General features: G+C 35.5%; 2 protein-coding genes across 3 annotated transcripts; one reads left to right on the forward strand and one right to left on the reverse strand.

Annotated features, from left to right (window-relative positions):
• The first annotated feature begins 2,382 nt into the window (after positions 1-2,382).
• On the forward strand, positions 2,383-6,950 carry rbp5 (retinol binding protein 1a, cellular). The gene is made up of 4 exons (XM_028469830.1): positions 2,383-2,769; positions 3,490-3,674; positions 4,660-4,761; positions 6,648-6,950. Exons 1-4 carry the CDS (start codon positions 2,694-2,696, stop codon positions 6,699-6,701), a joined length of 417 nt encoding a protein of 138 aa, XP_028325631.1. The 5' UTR covers positions 2,383-2,693; the 3' UTR covers positions 6,702-6,950.
• Positions 6,951-7,429: 479 nt separating this feature from the next.
• On the reverse strand, positions 7,430-16,499 carry LOC114477481 (tumor necrosis factor receptor superfamily member 5). 2 transcript variants are annotated; one of them, XM_028469811.1, is made up of 10 exons: positions 16,446-16,499; positions 15,981-16,045; positions 15,433-15,776; positions 15,195-15,320; positions 14,373-14,519; positions 14,191-14,284; positions 12,321-12,397; positions 11,029-11,136; positions 9,958-10,059; positions 7,430-9,296 (listed from the first exon to the last, which is right to left on the reverse strand). In XM_028469811.1, exons 3-10 carry the CDS (start codon positions 15,497-15,499, stop codon positions 9,115-9,117), a joined length of 903 nt encoding a protein of 300 aa, XP_028325612.1. In that variant the 5' UTR covers positions 15,500-15,776; positions 15,981-16,045; positions 16,446-16,499; the 3' UTR covers positions 7,430-9,114. The 2 variants fall into 2 exon arrangements, with proteins under 2 accessions (XP_028325612.1, XP_028325611.1); XM_028469810.1 differs by having other exon boundaries at positions 9,934-10,059.
• Positions 16,500-18,128: the final 1,629 nt, after the last annotated feature.

Consider the following 18,128-nt stretch of genomic DNA (forward strand, 5'->3'; position numbering starts at 1 on the left):
AGCACTTTCAGCACAGTGCGAGACCCAATCAGTATTGAGCTAATAAATCCAATTGAGGATTTGCTTTAATAAAACTTTATAGGAGATTATTTTACCAAGTGGCCATGTGCCATGCATCAAACTGACACATGCTGTAGCAGATTACTGTAAGGGCGACACTTCAGTGCTTGGTGGTCCATAGTTAATTTAAAAAGTTTGCAAGAAAGCCACTGATGGCCAGTTTCCAATAAAACATTCTCACAGGTGGAACTACAATTTCAACCAGAACACAATAATAATCTTAATAAGAGTGATAGAACCAGTAATTACTAGTAAAACTAGGTCATTATCTCATTACTTCAATGCATTAGTGAATATATTCTCGGTCACTCCAACGTGCGGTAAAAAACAAAAGGTCTAGAATTGAGATTGAAAATCAAGACATTTTTGTTTTTATCAGGGTCAAGGACGCATACAAAAAAAAACAAACAAAAAAAAACTGAAAACTGGTTGATTTTAATTTTCTTTTTCTAAAAGCAAAAATTGCTGGAAAATGCCGTAATAAGAGTGCATTTGAAGGCGGTGCTGTTCTGTGTAGAAGGAAAAAAGATTTGACAGTTGGATCAGTATGTTGTTTTTCAAAACAATAAAAGATTGTGTCTCAGGGAAGAGAGGACATGATTGCAGAAAAACCTCTCCCACTGTCCACACCCTGTCATCTGCAGAGATTTCTGCAGATGACAAGCCTTGTTTTGCCGTGTCAAAAATAACATCAGAGTAATGCACTTACATTGAAAAATGGCAACTTCCGGTCGCACAATTATTTTCTGTCTTAACATTTTATTTTTTGTTTTTCGAAACAAGATGGTAATCAACCACTATAAATGTATTTTTATCAATTACTAGACATTTCAGGAGCATTCATGGAGTTCTCGGGATTCCACTTTAATTAATTATGGTCGTTCTGCGAATACGCAACTGGCCGGAATGACATGCTGGTGACGACGACACCTGGACTGAAGCCCAGACTATTTATATAATATAAGCATTAAAAGACATGGATATAATAAAAAGAATGGCATAAACATGCGGACATTCACAAGGACATATTTACTTATTACACACACACACACACACACACACACACAGTCACTCGGACTTGTTATACACACACGGATGTCGGCAAATGGAACAGGCTTCATCAAGGCATGAAGCACCAGAGCTTTACTAATTATGCGCAGATCATTATAAAGTTATTTTTTCACTCAACGTTCTGTATAGTGGAGGTAGAATAGCTGTAGCATTAACCGCTGGCTTTGATTTACCAAATTACAGATTTCTATCTCTCCAAACGTCTGTTCTTTCTCTTTTCTACTCCACGGAGCAAAGTAAAACCATGTGTTATGTTTGAGCTGCTGCTTCAAAACTACAATAAAAACAAAAGATTAAACAATTCTCAAGTGGTCTTTTATGTTGCAGCCGACAAGAAAAGGTTTGTTGTTTGATTTATCCCGAAAGAAGTGACACGTCTCTTTCTCCCTCTGTCTAATCGGAGCCCTTCCCAACCCCCAGACCTAAAGCGGAATCGAGTAAAGCCAAATAAACCGGTTTTCCATATACATTTCAATTCTGAAATTACTATTTCTATGTAAACACAAAGCAGAACGCTTTAATTTCGAAGAATTTAATTCGGAATAACTATGGTTGGGGCCTCAAACTCTGCCTATGTTCAGGAGACCCCGTTTTAATTCCAGGCGACCCCACAGGGGGCCTCGGCCCCAATGTTGAAAACATCCGATTTACAGGATCCCAAACACCATCAGATACATACAGCCAAGGCTCTAACACTGGATGATGATAATAGACTTTGAGAAGTTAATACCGCGCTTGTGCAGATAGAGTCTCCTCACGTATGGCAAGCCCTTTTAACATTTAATAAGTCTGGCGGACATGTAGCAATTTAGTTTTCAGTAGTGGAAATTACATTTGAACATGTTCAAATGTAATTTTGACATGTTGAAATGTTAATTCAAGATATCTGTAAAGCCATTTTCACACGTAACAAATATATTTCAACATGTCAAAATGTCATTTCGACATGTAGAAACTGAATTACAGATATCTGCAATTCAATTGTTACATGTAACAATTGAGTTGTAGATATCATGAATTAGAATTGCCACATGTCAAAATTGAATTGCAGATATCTGCAATTACATTTTTACATGTAACAATTGAATTGCAGATATCAGCAATTGAATTTCAGATATCTTATTAAATGTTAAAAGGGCTTGCCATACCTCACGTGCTCTGCTGGGTCTAGGTTTATTCATGTGGATTATCCTCCAATGAATGATAGAGCTCTGTTATGTAATACGGATCCACCCATCCCTAGCACCGCCCCTGCTCTGTGTGCGCTGCAGGATCGTTGGTAAAGAGGGAGAACAGAACCTCCCCCTGCATGCGATCCTGAAGGGGAAAAACATCCCCCAACACTTCTTCAGTGAGTCATTACTGATCACTACTGACTGGTACCGACGGACCGCTTCTGTCTGTCTGTCTGTCTGTCTGTCTGTCTGTCAGACAGGAGCTGCACTGGTGGAGCCACAGGTAGGACTAGAACACAAAGCTGTCTACAAGTTGTGAAAGCGATCCAAGAGCTTTTTTCTGCTGGATCCACATCTGGTACCAATAAGATCCATCAGCAGAACATCATGGCCAAGCCCGACTACACAGGCACCTATCACATGGTGGAGCACCAGAATATGGACTCCTACCTCACAGCTTTAGGTATGTGTTCCTTAAAGTTGTGTTGAAAGTGATCAAAATGTTCTGATTATTTTTTGCTTGCATTCGGTGCAGAAACAAACCGTAAACACGGACCGTACTTCCTTCTCTCGCAAAATGAAAGTGTTCTTTTCATTGTTGGTAAAATGCACAAAATCAACCAATCAAAAAAAGTCAATGGCAACTCATGACGTTTGGTTGCTAGGCAATGAGTGAAGCGCTTTTCATTTTGTTGTTTTGTAAATTTGAGTAATTAAAAATGACCATTTAAATTTGCATTCTACATAATTAAAAAGGTTCTTTAAACATGTTTGGGTTTTTCACAGTAAAAAAAAAAAATACAACATATTTTGTTGTGTGATTTTTAGGTCCAATATGTCATTGTAATATGTCAAAAATGATAGATTACATATACATTCATACAGCTGAGGTTGTGCTGAATGAATTACACCAAACAAAGCAAGGTAAACAGTTTTTATAGTGAGTCAAAAACAGCCTTGGACTGGACTCCAGAGGGTTCATATTTTTTAAAGTTCATCATGTGGATGAGATGGTGAGTCACTGTTTTTATCACGAGGACCATCTTCATCTGCAAAAAGTCAAAGGCTGTCCTTTGCATGACCCCACTGTGTGTGCCATTACTGCAACTGCAAAGAGGTTCTCCTCAGGGAAGCTCCAATTATGTCTCACATTGCATGTTGTGTCTCGTCCATTTTCTCCCAGATATCAATTTTGCCCTGAGGAAGATTGTGTGTCTTTTGAAGCCCACCAAAGAAATCACCCATGACGTTGCCACAGGAGCCATGAAAATCAAAACCCTTACCACCTTCAAGAACTTCTTAATGGATTTTACTATAGGGACAGAGTTCACCGAGGACCTGGGACCAGTGGACGGCCGGACCTGTCAGGTTTGTTTGTGCATGTGTACAGTATATTTATATATTCTTCTCTTTTTCCAGAATGTGCACATTGCCCTACATCATGCACAGATGCTTTAGGTTGCATGTATTACACAAGCTTTCTTTGTGTATTTAACATCTGACCCTTATACTGCTTTGATTTTCAGTGTTGCAATCACAACTACTCACGTTACTGTCATTGAGTTGCTTTTATGGATACTTGTATTTTTTTGAGTATGTTTCTAAATCAGTAATTTTACTCTTACTTTAGTATGTTTTAAAACAAGTAGAGTAATTTGTTACTTTTCGAGACCCAACAGTTACTGAGTAAATCATTTTTTTTTGGTTTAAATTGATTAATGAACATTGTGAAACTACAAAAAATGAACTAATCAGATTAAAAGTAAAGCATTGAATGCTGGTTATTTTCTCAGTTTTAGAGTTAATAAATTTCGCTATACTGGGAGCCTGAGAATTTTTTATTTTGAATTGAATTCACTGGGGTTATTTTATTTAAAAAATAATTGTACATTTTGTCAAATATTTTATTTAATACGGATGCCTTTGCGGAAAATAAATTAAATTCCAATTGTGCAAGATTTCATCGCTTCCTTTTTAAGTTTATACATGAGATGTTTACTGTATGCAAGGGAACCGTGGCAAATGTATTACCAAAAAAGTAACTCGTAACTAGGGTGAAAGAAACTAGTGACTTTTACTTTGAGTGCTATTTAAATGCTCTACTTTTTACTTGTGCTTGAGTATTTTTTGTATGACTTACTTCTACTTGTACAATTTCAATCAAGTAACAGTACTTCTACTTGATTAGAATATATCAGTTCTAATTTACACCTCTGCAAGCTTATGTGTGAAAGATCCTTGTATAGTCTCACACTTACAAACTGATGCAGGGACAGAAAAGGGCAACAAAAGGACATCTAAGCCCCCACTGCGCTGCGTGCTTTACATACAAATCACTCCCATCTCTGTGCAGACGACGGTGAGCTGGGAAGGAGACAAGCTGGTCTGTGTACAGCGGGGCGAGAAAGAGGGGCGAGGCTGGACACACTGGCTGGATGGAGACGAGCTGCATTTGGTGAGGATGTATGGGGTGGAAAAAGGGGTGAAGGAGAGGCCAACGCAGGGGGAGTGAACCGAAGAGAGAAGAAAGGGAGGGGGAGGTCTGAGAAGAGAGAAGATATTAAAGGAACAATGGCCACGTTTATGTTTTTTTAATTCTGAATTAGTTATTCTGAGTTCAATTATTCCGAATTAAAGTGTTCTGCTTTGTATTTACATGGAATTAGTATTTCAGAATTGAGGTTTACATGAAAAGCAGGTCTATTTGGCTCTTTTCAATTCCGCTTTAGGTCTGGGGGTTAGGAAGTGTTCTGATTTGACAGGGGGAGAAGGTGGGGGGAAAAAAACACATTATCGGAACTGTTGTCATTTTTATCTTGATTGTAGTTTTGAAGCAGCAGCTCGACAATAACACACTTTCTTTCACTTCTTATGTTTAACTTTTGTCCAATGAGCAGGAGAAGGGAGGCACAAGACCGTACTTTGACCAATCAAAGCCAGCGATTAGTGCAACGGCTGCTCTACCTCCACTATACAGGACGTTGAGTGGAAGGAGAACTTTATGACCCGCACGTCATTAGTGAAGCTCTGTATCCTGGTGCAGGGCTTCATTCATTGCCCCGATGTAGTCTCTTCCATTTGCTAATGTCCGTGTGTGTAATAAGTCTGTGTGTCAGCTTAAAAGTCTGCACGTTTATGCTTCCGTCCATCCACTCTTTTCATTATATCCATGTCTTCTAAGACTCTTATTAAATAAATAGTCCCAACTCGAGTGCAACGCTTGCTTCGGGCGGCCATCTTGGATTATGATAATAACAATGGCTTAGATTATATAGCACTTTTTTTGAGGAGACTCAAAGCGCGTACAGAAACCATTATTCATTCACACCAGTCACTCACATCAATCATACCGGCGGTGGTAAGCTATAATGTAGCCACAGCTGCTCTGGAGCAGACTGACAGAAGCGTGGCTGCAATTTCTCGCCTACGGCCTATCTGACCACCACTAACATTCATGCACAATTTATACGAGGCAATTTGAGTAAAGTGCCTTGCCCATGGATGCAATGACAATGACTTGGATAGAGTGGGATTCAAACAACCAACCCTTTGGTTTTTGGACGACCCACTCTACCACTGAGCCACGGTCGTCACCAGTGAGTCATCGCGACAGGACGAGCATGCGCAGAACAAACGTAATTACCTTAAAGCGGAATTAAATGTTTACAAGATCAAGGAATTATTTAATTCATAATTAAAATTGGAATAAACCAGCCACCTAATTTCATTTGGAATTACAAGGTCAGTTAACTTTTATTCAGAATTAAAGCTCTCATGTAAACATGGCCAAAAAAGTGAAAGGTCAACTCTAAATAAAAAAAACCTGCAAAATAAACATGATATGAATGGCATTGCAGTGCTTTTAAAGTCTTAAGGTGAACATTACTGGACAATCTTATGTGATTTTAACAAGTCTAACTCAAAGGGTTGAAGCTTATAGAATATGTGCCAGCGCTGATTAAGATGTGAAACAAACGGCATTGTTTCAGTGAAAGGCTCTGAGAGGATTTCTAATTCTTCTGTGTACACGCGGGACAAAACAATGCTTTGTTGATGCAACTGTGGGAAAAGGAATGATGGGGGGGGGATCAAGCCTTAAAAGGTGGATTTCAGGGTTTACGCAAAGCAGCGGGGAAGGGAACAACAAGAGACGAATGATGAAGGAAGGGGGGGAGGTATACAGAAGAGAAGGATTAGAAGGTCAAAAGATGAAAGGGGGATGTTTTGGCTACAGCCCCCCAACTGTGTGTATCACTCATTTAGCACTTCTTTGATGTGGCAAACTGTGATTCTTATTGGTTAGTTTACACTCTTTCCCTTTTTTCCCCCTACTCTCTGCAGGAGATGCGAGTTCAAGGCGTGGTTGCCAAGCAACTCTTCAAGAAGGCGAGTTGAAAATCACTGGAAAAGTTTCAGCAAACCACTGAAAGTAGCTGGTGCAGAAGCCGAATCATGTTGGTAGTATTTTAAGTTTGTGTTTTTAAAGATCAGAGAAGGACTGGACGTCTACTCGGTATACATGCCAGAAAAGCCAATGATTGCAAACTTCCCTCTTATTCTACATAATCATCTCTCTTCACAAAATCTTGATCCATGTGTGCTGACTGCTAAATAAATCTTGTAATAATGTGTTGTGTGATTATACAATATAGCTCCAAAGATGTATTCAATCTGCCAAACTCTGATCTTGTCCAGATTTGCTCTGTGGATTCAATGCTGTCTTACAGCAGGAAGGTTTTCTTTGTTCCCAAAATGTCTCTGTTATTGTGGTTGGAATCATCATTAAACATGGGACGTGACGTTAAGCCGTTCTTTGTGCCAAAAGATGGTAGTCACATGAGGTTCACCTTTTGAGAGTGGCGTGGATGCTGTCTCTCAAATATGAGAAGGATGTATGTTTGGAACGCATAATCAGTAGTGTTACTTTGAATCAGGCCTTTTAAACACTAGACACCATCATCAAAGGTGGCCAACTACAGGGTGATCAAGCCTGCAATTTTAAACAAGAATGTCTTGAGCGTTAGTCTTATGATGAAGTATGATGCCTACCAGAGACTTCTGAATTCATGGGCTCCAGATACACAATGTTTTCACATAAAAATGGTAAACTTGTGTTGCGTTCTATAATGTACTTTTATTCTCCCAAAAAAGTGTAGAACATCAACATTTGCATCACTGTGCGTACAAGGAAAAGCAACAATATTTCAATATTTCTACAGTCCAATTTGTACGGCAAACATTATATTAGCACTTTGTTGCTAGTAGAGCGTTCTCAGTTAAAAGGACTATATATGTGCTGTGATGGGCTCCAGCAGCCTTAGGATAAGCCCTTAGATCAAGGGTGTCAAACTTATTTTAGTTCAGGGGACAAATATAAAGTAGTTTGATCCTAAGTGGGCTGAAGATTTTAGGCAGGAAAATTAGCAATTTCAATATTAATGTCCCCAAGTTTGTACTTTGACGTATACATAAAGTATGTAAGGTGCCCCCAATAACCAGGCAATAAGTGACAGACATCAGTTTCTCTTCTAAATTCCACTGATTTTTCTGACCAATGCTGATTTAAAAATTTGAGGACAATTTACTTCTTTGAACAATTTGAACTGAAGTCATGTAAAGACAATGTGAAAAATCCTCCGCCATCCTCTAAATAGTGTGGAGTTGCATTGATGGAAGGGCTGAGATATCTACTACTGAATTATTTGGTAAATTACACAATCATTTTGTACTTTCTCCTGCAGGCTGAATTGGATGGTATAAAGGGCCAGATTTGGCCCCCAGGCCTTGGGTTTGGCATATGTGCCTTAGATGGATGGATGATGTGGTAGCATTTGGTAAGAAAACCATTTAATTCTATTCTAAAGAGGTTACCATCTTCTACCTGTTGCTGCCTTTCTTTTCCTCACAAAGTTAAACAAACACTCATATCAGGGTTAAAGTCTGATTAATTTAGACTGCTTCTGGTTACTGTATTGGATTTTAAAGCCTCAACAGTTAAATGAAAGCTGCCTTTAGAAAGGTGATTTCATTCAATTCTCGCCATTTGTGCCTGACTTACTGTATAACCACTTGTATTGGGAACTTTTCATACAGCGAGGCAATATCCACAAATATGTCTTCAATTCACCTTCTGAAAGGTTTGAGGATGAAGCTCTTGGATGTGGCAAAGAATAACATTTTGTAATAAAAGTTATGAAAATGATCTGAAAATATTCCCTAAAACTTTAGTACAGGCCAGTAAACACAACAGCATTTAAAAAGAATAATTTTACAGTTTTTAAACAACCAGCGACGCAGTCAAAGGTCTGACACTATTGCAAATAGTTATTGCTATAGTGTCACCTGATTCACAATATAATTATTGTGCACTGGGAAACTTTTACGACCACTTCGCATGACATTTGACCAAGACTGCGTATGAAAGGTGCACTATTGTTTCTGTAATGCATTCCGGAGTATCTAGAAAAGGTGCTACTGTATAGAAATCTAAATACTATGATTATTATGAATAACTTCTCTTTGTACTGATTTGGAGATTACGCTGATGTAAGGTGTCAGAATACAGCTTGAATTGCAGTTTGTTGTTCCTGTGGCTGCGAAAGGGAAACCTACACAATATTAGGCAGGTGTGCATAATTATATGTCTAACAATTGTCTGGAGTTATGTAGTTCTCATTGAAGCCTGTAGGTGGCAGCACATTATCACTCTCCTTTTGTAGCATTTCCTCTCCCTGATATAAGAAGATCCTCTTTTTTCACAGCCACACTAATGGGTTTGTTGTTTGCATGTCAGGAATAGTTTTTTAGTTTACGGGGATTTCCCGCACCATTCGTCCTCCTGGGGCTCTGAGTGTGACTTCAGGACGTCACAGCATCCTTCTTCTTTATTGGTGCGTTTGAAGTCAGCAGGTGAAGCAGAGGCCATTGGTAGACATTTAGCAGGAATGGTGTTTAGCCTCTCATGTACAGCACAACTGAGCAGGACGTCATCTGCAGAACAAAACAAAAAAACACAATTCAAAGGTTAAATGAGGCTTCCTGCTTTAAAGCATCTTATAATGCGTTGAAGAAGCAGTCACACAGGAAGTGAGAGCAGTTGGGCATTAGACAGTCATGGGCAACTTTAGATCCTACAGTCCAGACGCAACAATCTTACAATATTATGCAAGAACTGAAAAAAGAAAAAATAATTTATCATCAGTATATTTAGGACACATACACACAAAAAAATATTGAATCACTTTCTCTTGTTATGCTGCTGTATGTTTAAGTTGCTTTCTTTGAGAATCAGTGCTTCTTTCTCTCTCGTAAGGTCAGCAAATTAACTAAAATGAACTAAATCTAAACTACATCATTGTTTTTTCTATTATAGACAATATGCATGACATTTTTCCATGTCTTTGTGACAATGATGTATACATTGTTCTGCCAAATTAAACAAGAACACCACCCGAAAAGAAAAAGGAAATTATGAACATGTAAGCTAGTTTGGAGGTGATGGAACCTGATCAGACAGTAAACTTCACATCATAAGAGACACACCACAGACCAATTTATTAATGTTTTCCTGCTTTTTTAGTAGAGTAAAGGCCTGCTTATGATTAAGATTTTTTGGAAGTAAAGTCACCGGTGTTAAAAGTGCATATTTTGCCTTCATCCTTGGTGCAGCTGTTACAGCAGTGAGAAACACTGTTGAGTGGAGTGAGAGGAGATGTAGAGATGATCTCCTTCACAGCAGCTGGACTGGAGCGCTCTGAAAAGAAATCATTCAATTTTTATTTATTTTTCTTACTTTAAGAATCCAGCAATTTTAGTGCAGATAACACTGATACGTATCAAGAAAGAAAGACACTTATTCTGAAAGAAAGACACTTGTTCTGTACACGTCGGCAGATCAAAGGCTGTATGATACATTGCCAGTAAGAGAGGAAGTCAATACATGAGTCATTGCTAGAAACCAAAACATCTTTCAGGATGTAGATAAAACCAGGTCAAACATTCATTGTGGAGTTAAATTCTCTGTACAAAAAAAAAAAAAACATAAGGCAGATAAAAAAAATAATAATTAAAAAAACATTGACATTTTGGAGGTTTTTTTTAATGTATTTCTTTAGTTTTTTTTATCTACTTATTATAACATTGACCCTAGTAGGTGAGTAAATACAGTAAGAGTATGGAGGTAGATTTGGGTCTTTATTATTCTATGAACAAAAAAAAAAACTTCAACCAAAAAAAACCCAAACATTTTCAATCAAAGAAAAAAAGTGTTGAAATTTAATTATTTGAAATGATTTATTTTTGATTGAAGTAAACTTTTTTTTATTGAAAGTTTTCTTTTTTAATAAAGTGTTTGTTTTTTACTGAAAAGGTTTTTGTTGATTGAATAATAAATTATATCTACCTCCATATAAGAGTCAGAGAAGGTTCAGTGAATGAGCTTCTGAAGCGTGTGCGTCACTTCACAGATTGAATCTATGTCAGGCAGGGTATTCACAGGATGCGGTTTTTATTTTATGTTAGTTCAAGCTTGACGGGGGCGCAGCACCTGACTTTAAACTGAAAAAAAAAAAAAATTCAATCTGGGAGAAATAAAAGGAGCTATATGTTAAATTTGACCAACTATAATCATGTACACACAGCCTCAGTAATTAAACTGGGACGCTTTAAATGGGAAACCATGAGAAAGGGAAATGGCACAATACACCTGATGTCATAGGCTCACCTGTTTTGTAATGTTTACGTTTTGCTCGCCACAAGATAAAAACCAGCACGATAATTATGGTCACAACCAGTCCTGACCACAGGCCTGCTGGCAGCATCCATGAACAATCTGACAGACAAAAGGACAGACCAGTACATTTGAACTTTTTTTTTGAATTTGTGATTTAACAACTTTTTAACAAAAAAACCCCTCATCATTTTAGCGCTACTTTGTGTTTTGGGAGGTACTATAGGGCAATGGTTCCCTACCTTTTTGGGATTGTGACCCCATTTCAATATCACAAAAATGTTTCCAATGCATTAAAGATACAGAGTTGCCAGGATTAGTGACAAATTGCACCAGCTCAGATATTTATATACTGCATTTTATTTTTAAGTAGATTCATATTTGAAAAAGTGAAAGGACAGACTACAGTTGTTTAAAATTATGTGTTGTGTTTTAATTTAAAAAAAAACAAAAAAAAAAAAACAATTATTAATGATTCAAATCAATTCAACTTTCTGTATATATCGCTATTTGCAACAATATTCAATCTTGTAGTGCTAAAACAATTTATATAATTTAATAAATAGATTAATAGTGATTTTCAACCTTTCGGTCGGGACACCATGTGGAGTCACCTTGAATTTAAATGGGGTCCCCTGAAATAATCTAGTAATTGGTAAAATAACAACAACAATAAAAAAAAAGGTAAAAACAGATTAAAATTCTATTTTTTAGGTTTTTTGAATGATCATTATTTTTCAAATACACATCACACACAATAAATATCCAATAACTGTATTCTATACTTAAACGTAATCTAGTTGAAATAAAATAGAGTATGTCTGAGGTCACTTTGTGCACTAATGCTGGCTACTCTGTGTTTGTAACACACTTAAATAGTAATAAACATGATCAAAAACTAATTCTAGAAAGAAAGAAAAAATGTCTGAGGTCGCCGGACATTTATGATATCAAAATGGGGTCATGACCTGAAATAGGTCTGGAACCTTTCGGTTAATAGATGAGAATATATAAGAATTTAATAATAATAATTAAAAATAAATAAATTGGGATCTTTTGACAACAATATATATAGATTGAAGAACATGATCAAACAAGCTTAATAATATCCAACAGAACAAAGGGGCTATAATTTAGTCTGAATGGAGAAAAAACATCTCACAGACAGACTTTCCTCTACAAACTCCGCGACACAATTACAGGAAGTAAATGAGTCACTTGTTAAAGGACCTGCTGCCTTGAATAAACATTTTAAAACAGAACATGTGTGAGATGGTAAAACCTACAAGATTTGAAGTTCCCGCAGACAGAATCAGCTTTCGGGCTTCCCTGAGTTTTTAAGAGCCTTCCATATTCCTCACATCTGAAAATATAATGCAAATTACATTTTTACTCATCGTAGCAAAACAACCACAAACAAAAATGCAACTCACTGCCATAGCTTGATGACATCCATTTCTGAGATGAGTTAAAAACTCTTTGTGCTACCCTTGAGGAATAACGTAATGACTGGCACAGAGTTTCCCATTAGGATAAATGGGTTTTGTTGGGCTCTCTGAATTACTGAATTTCATGTGGTTTTCAAGCAAAAATTGTTTGTTTAAGTGAATCTATGACAGTTCTGAAGAAGAAGAAAAAAAAAAAAAACAGACCATGAAACCATTTTAAGGAACAAACTGTTGGTGTCATTGTTGTCTTCATATCTTCGTTTTGTTTTTGGAGATGTCTAATACTAGTATAACACTTTCAACAAGCTATCAAGTTGCACTTTTTTTCTTCTTCACCTTTAAGTTTAGTCTTAAACAAAGATTATAAGCACGAAACACACTCCACAACTGTAACAGAATTAGTAAAAACTCAAAGCTCGAATCAAACACTTATCGACTAAGATAATAACCTGATAAAAGCTCACAGATTACAGAATTTTTCCCAAATAAACAACATCAAAACAAAACAAAACAAAAAAAAACTAAACCACTCACACCTTAGTGGTCCCCAAAGTATTTATAGATACAGTAGATAAACACCTACAACCCAGTGTGTAGGTTGTGATAAAGCTGTAAAAGTTCTGCTGCTCCAGTTAAACTCATTATAGTGGGTGAAGACACAGTTTCGGGTTTCAAAATAAAGGTCTTAAGAAAAAACAAAACAAAACCATAGCCTCAAAAATATTTCCACGACTCTCTCCAGGCTTCGTGATGATAACATTAAATAAATATGAAAAGTATGTTGCGCCAACATTTGATTCAGAATGTCAATCGATCACCTCCACTGATCATCTGCCTAAAACTCAGCTAGTGGTTTGAAAGTGGGGTGGAAGCACTTCATTCATTAATTGTTTAATTCATTCAGTCATCTTTTGTGCCTGCTTGATCCTCTATGGCAGTGGTTCCCAAACAGAGGTACGTTTACCCCTAGGGGTACGCGATGACACTACAGTCTACACCTAAAACCATACAAAACTAAAGTCTGTTTTCAAGCTCTGTATTACAGTCTATTGAAATGGTAAGCTAGCTATAGCCATCCAAAGACTGCTGTACAGGGTCGACATCTGCACATCTGTCTCCTCAATATCATCAACCACAGCTTTGACTGATGACAGAAGCCCGTTGATATGAAGTCGTTTTGTTTAATTTAATCCCCCCACCAAACTCATAATATTTATCATCATCATTACATTAAGAAACATTTCTAAATGTCAGATGGGTGCATCACATTTCTCTTTTAGATTAGATTATTATTATTAGATTAATAAACCTGAATTGATTGTGAATTTTGGCTTGGTCCTTAGTGTACTAATAATTAATAGTATAATGTTTGAGTTAATAGTGATAGTATTTATAAATGTGGCAATGATGTGATGTTGAATAATGATGACAATGATAATACTACAACTAGGTATTTATAATATTAAAAACAATCATGACGTTACAGAGAACAATGATGGTGACAACAGGTACAGAATTAGGGGCAGGAATGAAATAGGTGTAAACTTCATCCTGCTCTTTTTCAGGCATAACTACAGACAGAAGTGTGTGTTTTTTTTTTTCTTTCCAAATTTTCCAAATTTTTTTTCCATTATTTTCTTTTTCCTTTTGGAATTAAAATTGTTCATGTTTGAAATAAAATAAAATAAAAAAAATATTGTTATTTTACCTTGTGTGTGCTTTACAGGGTGAAGTGAAATCTGTGACGTTGCTAAAGGACCCATTCACACATGGTGCACATACTGTGTTATTTGTGCGCGTGGCTGAAAGAAAAGGTGAAACATAGAGTTATATCAGGGTCTCGGTCTGGCCAAGGAGGATGATCACTTACATTTGAACAACAGCCTATACCTGGAAGTTTGACTCCTTCACCCGGAAGGCAGCGATCCACAGGCTGACAGTGGTCACAGTCGTCATTATTACAATAGAAACCTGTCACACACTCACACACTGTATCCTTTTTGGATGAACAGTGATCCAGAGTTCTTTTGTTGTTTTCTGAAATGGTAAAAAAAAAACGAAAATAAAATGATTGTCCTGTGTGTGGAGGTGTGTTTGCAGTGCGGCAAAAAAAAAGTATGGAGGTAGATTTGTGTCTTTTTTATTCAATAACAAAAAACTTTTCAATAAAAATACATTTTTTCAATCAAAAAAATGTTGACTTCAATCTAAAGTAAATATATGATTATTTTTACCCTACTGATGATGTGTTGTTGCAACAGTTTTCTCGTATGCATAAAAAAAAAAAAAAAAAACATTTTCAATCAAAGAAAACAAGTGTTCAAATGCAAAATAATCTTTGAGACTCCAATAATTGCATTTGAACATTTTTTTTATTTCTTTTTATTGAAGTAATCTTTTTGTATTTGGACCATTTTATAGGTAGTACATTTGTGTCTTTATCAATCAATCAAAAAACTAAACATTTCTATCAAAAAAAATCAATGTTTCAAAGAAAAAAAGTGTTTGAATGAAAAAAAAAAAAATGTAACCCCCAAAAAATTGCGTTTGAAAATTTTTTTTCCCCTTCGATTGATTAATAAAGGCACAAATCTACCTCCATGCAAAGTGTGTGTGTGTGTGTGTGTGTGTGTGTGTGTGTGTGTGTGTGTGTGTGTGTGTGTGTGTGTGTGTGTGTGTGTGTGTGTGTGTGTGTGTGTGTGTGTGACTCACTGAGACTACAGTCCTTGCACACATGGCATTTTAATAAGTGATTTACTGTAGCCGTGTAGAGATCTCGGCCACACACAGCACACTCTGTGGCCCTAGTGCCAGTGCACTCTGTCTTTACGTGCTCTCCTGATGTGAGGTGAAAGGGCACAGAGAGAAACGACGACATTTTAACAAAAACAAAAAACAAAAAAAAGTAGAGAAAATAGATGTTAGTGGTAAAACTCAGATGATGACTGACCTGCAGGACAGCGATCACAGCAGATCCCAGCTTTACTTAAGTACTTATCCTTGTCTGTGCAAATCATCTTAGACAGAAGTGGTCCATATGATTACAATTTAGTGTCCGATGGAGATTATGAAGGTCTTCTTTACACTTTAGACAGCTTCCCTGGTGAAAAGATCCTTTAAAACGCCATAAAAACTGTATCTTCTCCGAGTTCCGTTAGTTTCCTATTGTGTGCGTGTTCCCTCTGACATATATGTCTCTGTCTCTCTCTCTCTTTCTGTACTTCTTCCACTCCGTCTCCTTATTTCCTTCCTGTCCCCTCACTGCATAGTGAGCTGTGCATGTGTTTCCGTTACCTCGGGACACAAAAACAGATTGTGGCTCTCTTAATTGCACGAAGCAAAACAACACAATGAGATGTTTCCTCTCTCCACTGCACCCCTTCCTTTCTCTATAATTCTATTGTTTTTGCCCATTCCTTTGTCTCAGTGGCCAATAATGAAGTTGAGATAAATATGTTAAAAGGAAGCTGTAAAGATTTTGTTTTTATATCTACTTACTTATTATTGGTTGGAGTTTGGCACACATCAATATATCCTAGTCTTCACACTATAGGTGGTTCGTCCTAAAAAAAAAAAAAAAAACAGTTAGACAAATGTCTAAAAAGAAATACAAATAGATACTACTGGATGTAAGCATATCAACTATTATCACTTGAAATCTTCCTAATAGTTTGATGTGTAAATTTAGATTGAGATTTAACATTTAACATTCAGGGTTTATCATTTAGCATTTAGATTTAACATTGACATTATATTTTTAAGAGAAAAAAAAGATGCTAAATGTTTCAAAAAGTTGCAACATTTGCAAGTTGTCATAACCGTTATGGCCCAGCTGAAATTTTAGCAGCAGTTACTAACATAGTAACTATATAACTATATATAAATAACTATCATGCACTTATTTAAGTACAATGACTTATTTGTACGCAGTTTTAAAGTGTATGTGCAGAGTGACGTACTTACTTGTTCACTATCAGTGATTTTCCTTGCAGTTCTTTCGTCTTTTCGTCTTTGAGCACTGTAAAAGCGCTATACAAATAAAATGTATTATTATTATTATTATTATTATTATTATTATTATTATTATTATTATTATTATCCTCGGCAGATGTTTAACATGGTCTACCTCTAGCGCCCTCTGGTGGCTTGGAATAAACAGACATGATTTGAAGGACAAAAAGTTTTTATTTACAGTAAAAAATAAATAAATAAATATAATAAAAAAGGTAGATAAATAAGACTATTTCTAAAGTAGGAAATTGGCGTTATCAAATAACATGTATGTATTTATTCATTTATTCACCTGTTCTGTCCATTTATTCACGATCATGATTCACGTTTGTAATATACTGTGATATATTATAATGTGATAACGTTGTCATATTAGCATATACAAAACAGTTGATAGAAATTAAATAATCAGTAATTGTTTTGTTTCATTTCACTGATTAACTGTGGTCTTAAATATTGTAAGAGTTATGATATTACCAGCAGGTTTAACTTGTCATTAGATTTAAAAAAAAAAAAAAAAAGCATCTGTTAGTAAAATGAATCCCTTGAAAAATATTGCCCATTTTTTTTTTTTTTCCAATGTAATTTTATTTTTTTTCAATCCGTTTTCCGAATAATTAAAAAATAATAATAATCTGTTTTCCTATATATATCTTTTTTTATCCATTTTTCAATCCCAACCTGGTCCATCTCCATGTATTGTTAAGTGTCAAAGGTTTCAAAGGCATAAATTTGTCAAATTTTTTTTTTTTTTTTTTTTGAGGTAAGACTATAGTATGGCATAAATTTGTCTTTTTTTGCTTTTGAGGTAAGACTATAGCATGGCAAAAATTTGTGCAAAAAATAATTTTCTTTTTTTTTTTTGAAGTAAGACTATTAGTATGGCAAAAATTTGTCAAATTTTTTTTTTTTTTTTTTGAAGTAAGACTGTAGTAAGGCATAAATTTGTCAAATTTTTTTTTTTTTTTTTAGGTAAGACTATAGTGTGGCATAAATTTGTGTGATTTATAATTTTTTTTTTTTTTTTTGAAGTAAGACTGTAGTAAGGCATAAATTTGTCAAATTTTTTTTTTTTTTTTTTTTTTGAGGTAAGACTATAGTATGGCATAAATTTGTCTTTTTTTGCTTTTGAGGTAAGACTATAGCATGGCAAAAATTTGTGCAAAAAATAATTTTCTTTTTTTTTTTTTGAAGTAAGACTATTAGTATGGCAAAAATTTGTCAAATTTTTTTTTTTTTTTTTTTAAGTAAGACTATAGTATGGTAAAAATTTGTGCAAAATATATATATATTTTTTTTTTTTTTTTGAAGTAAGACTGTAGTAAGGCATAAATTTGTCAATTTTTTTTTTTTTTAGGTAAGACTATAGTGTGGCATAAATTTGTCTTTTTTTTTTTTTGCAGTAAAACTATAGTATGGCATAAATTTATGTGATTTATAATTTTTTTTTTTTTTGAAGTAAGACTGTAGTATGGCAAAAATTAGGCTTTTTTGAAGTAAGACTGTAGTAAGGCATAAATTCGTCAATTTTTTTTTTTTTTTTTTTTTTTTAGGTAAGACTATAGTATGGCCAAAAAATGAAAAAAAAAAAAAAAAGTTTTTTTTTGCGGTAAGAGTATAGTATGGCATAAATTT

This window comes from Gouania willdenowi, chromosome 16 (assembly GCF_900634775.1).
Source record: "Gouania willdenowi chromosome 16, fGouWil2.1, whole genome shotgun sequence".
NCBI lineage: Eukaryota > Metazoa > Chordata > Actinopteri > Blenniiformes > Gobiesocidae > Gouania > Gouania willdenowi.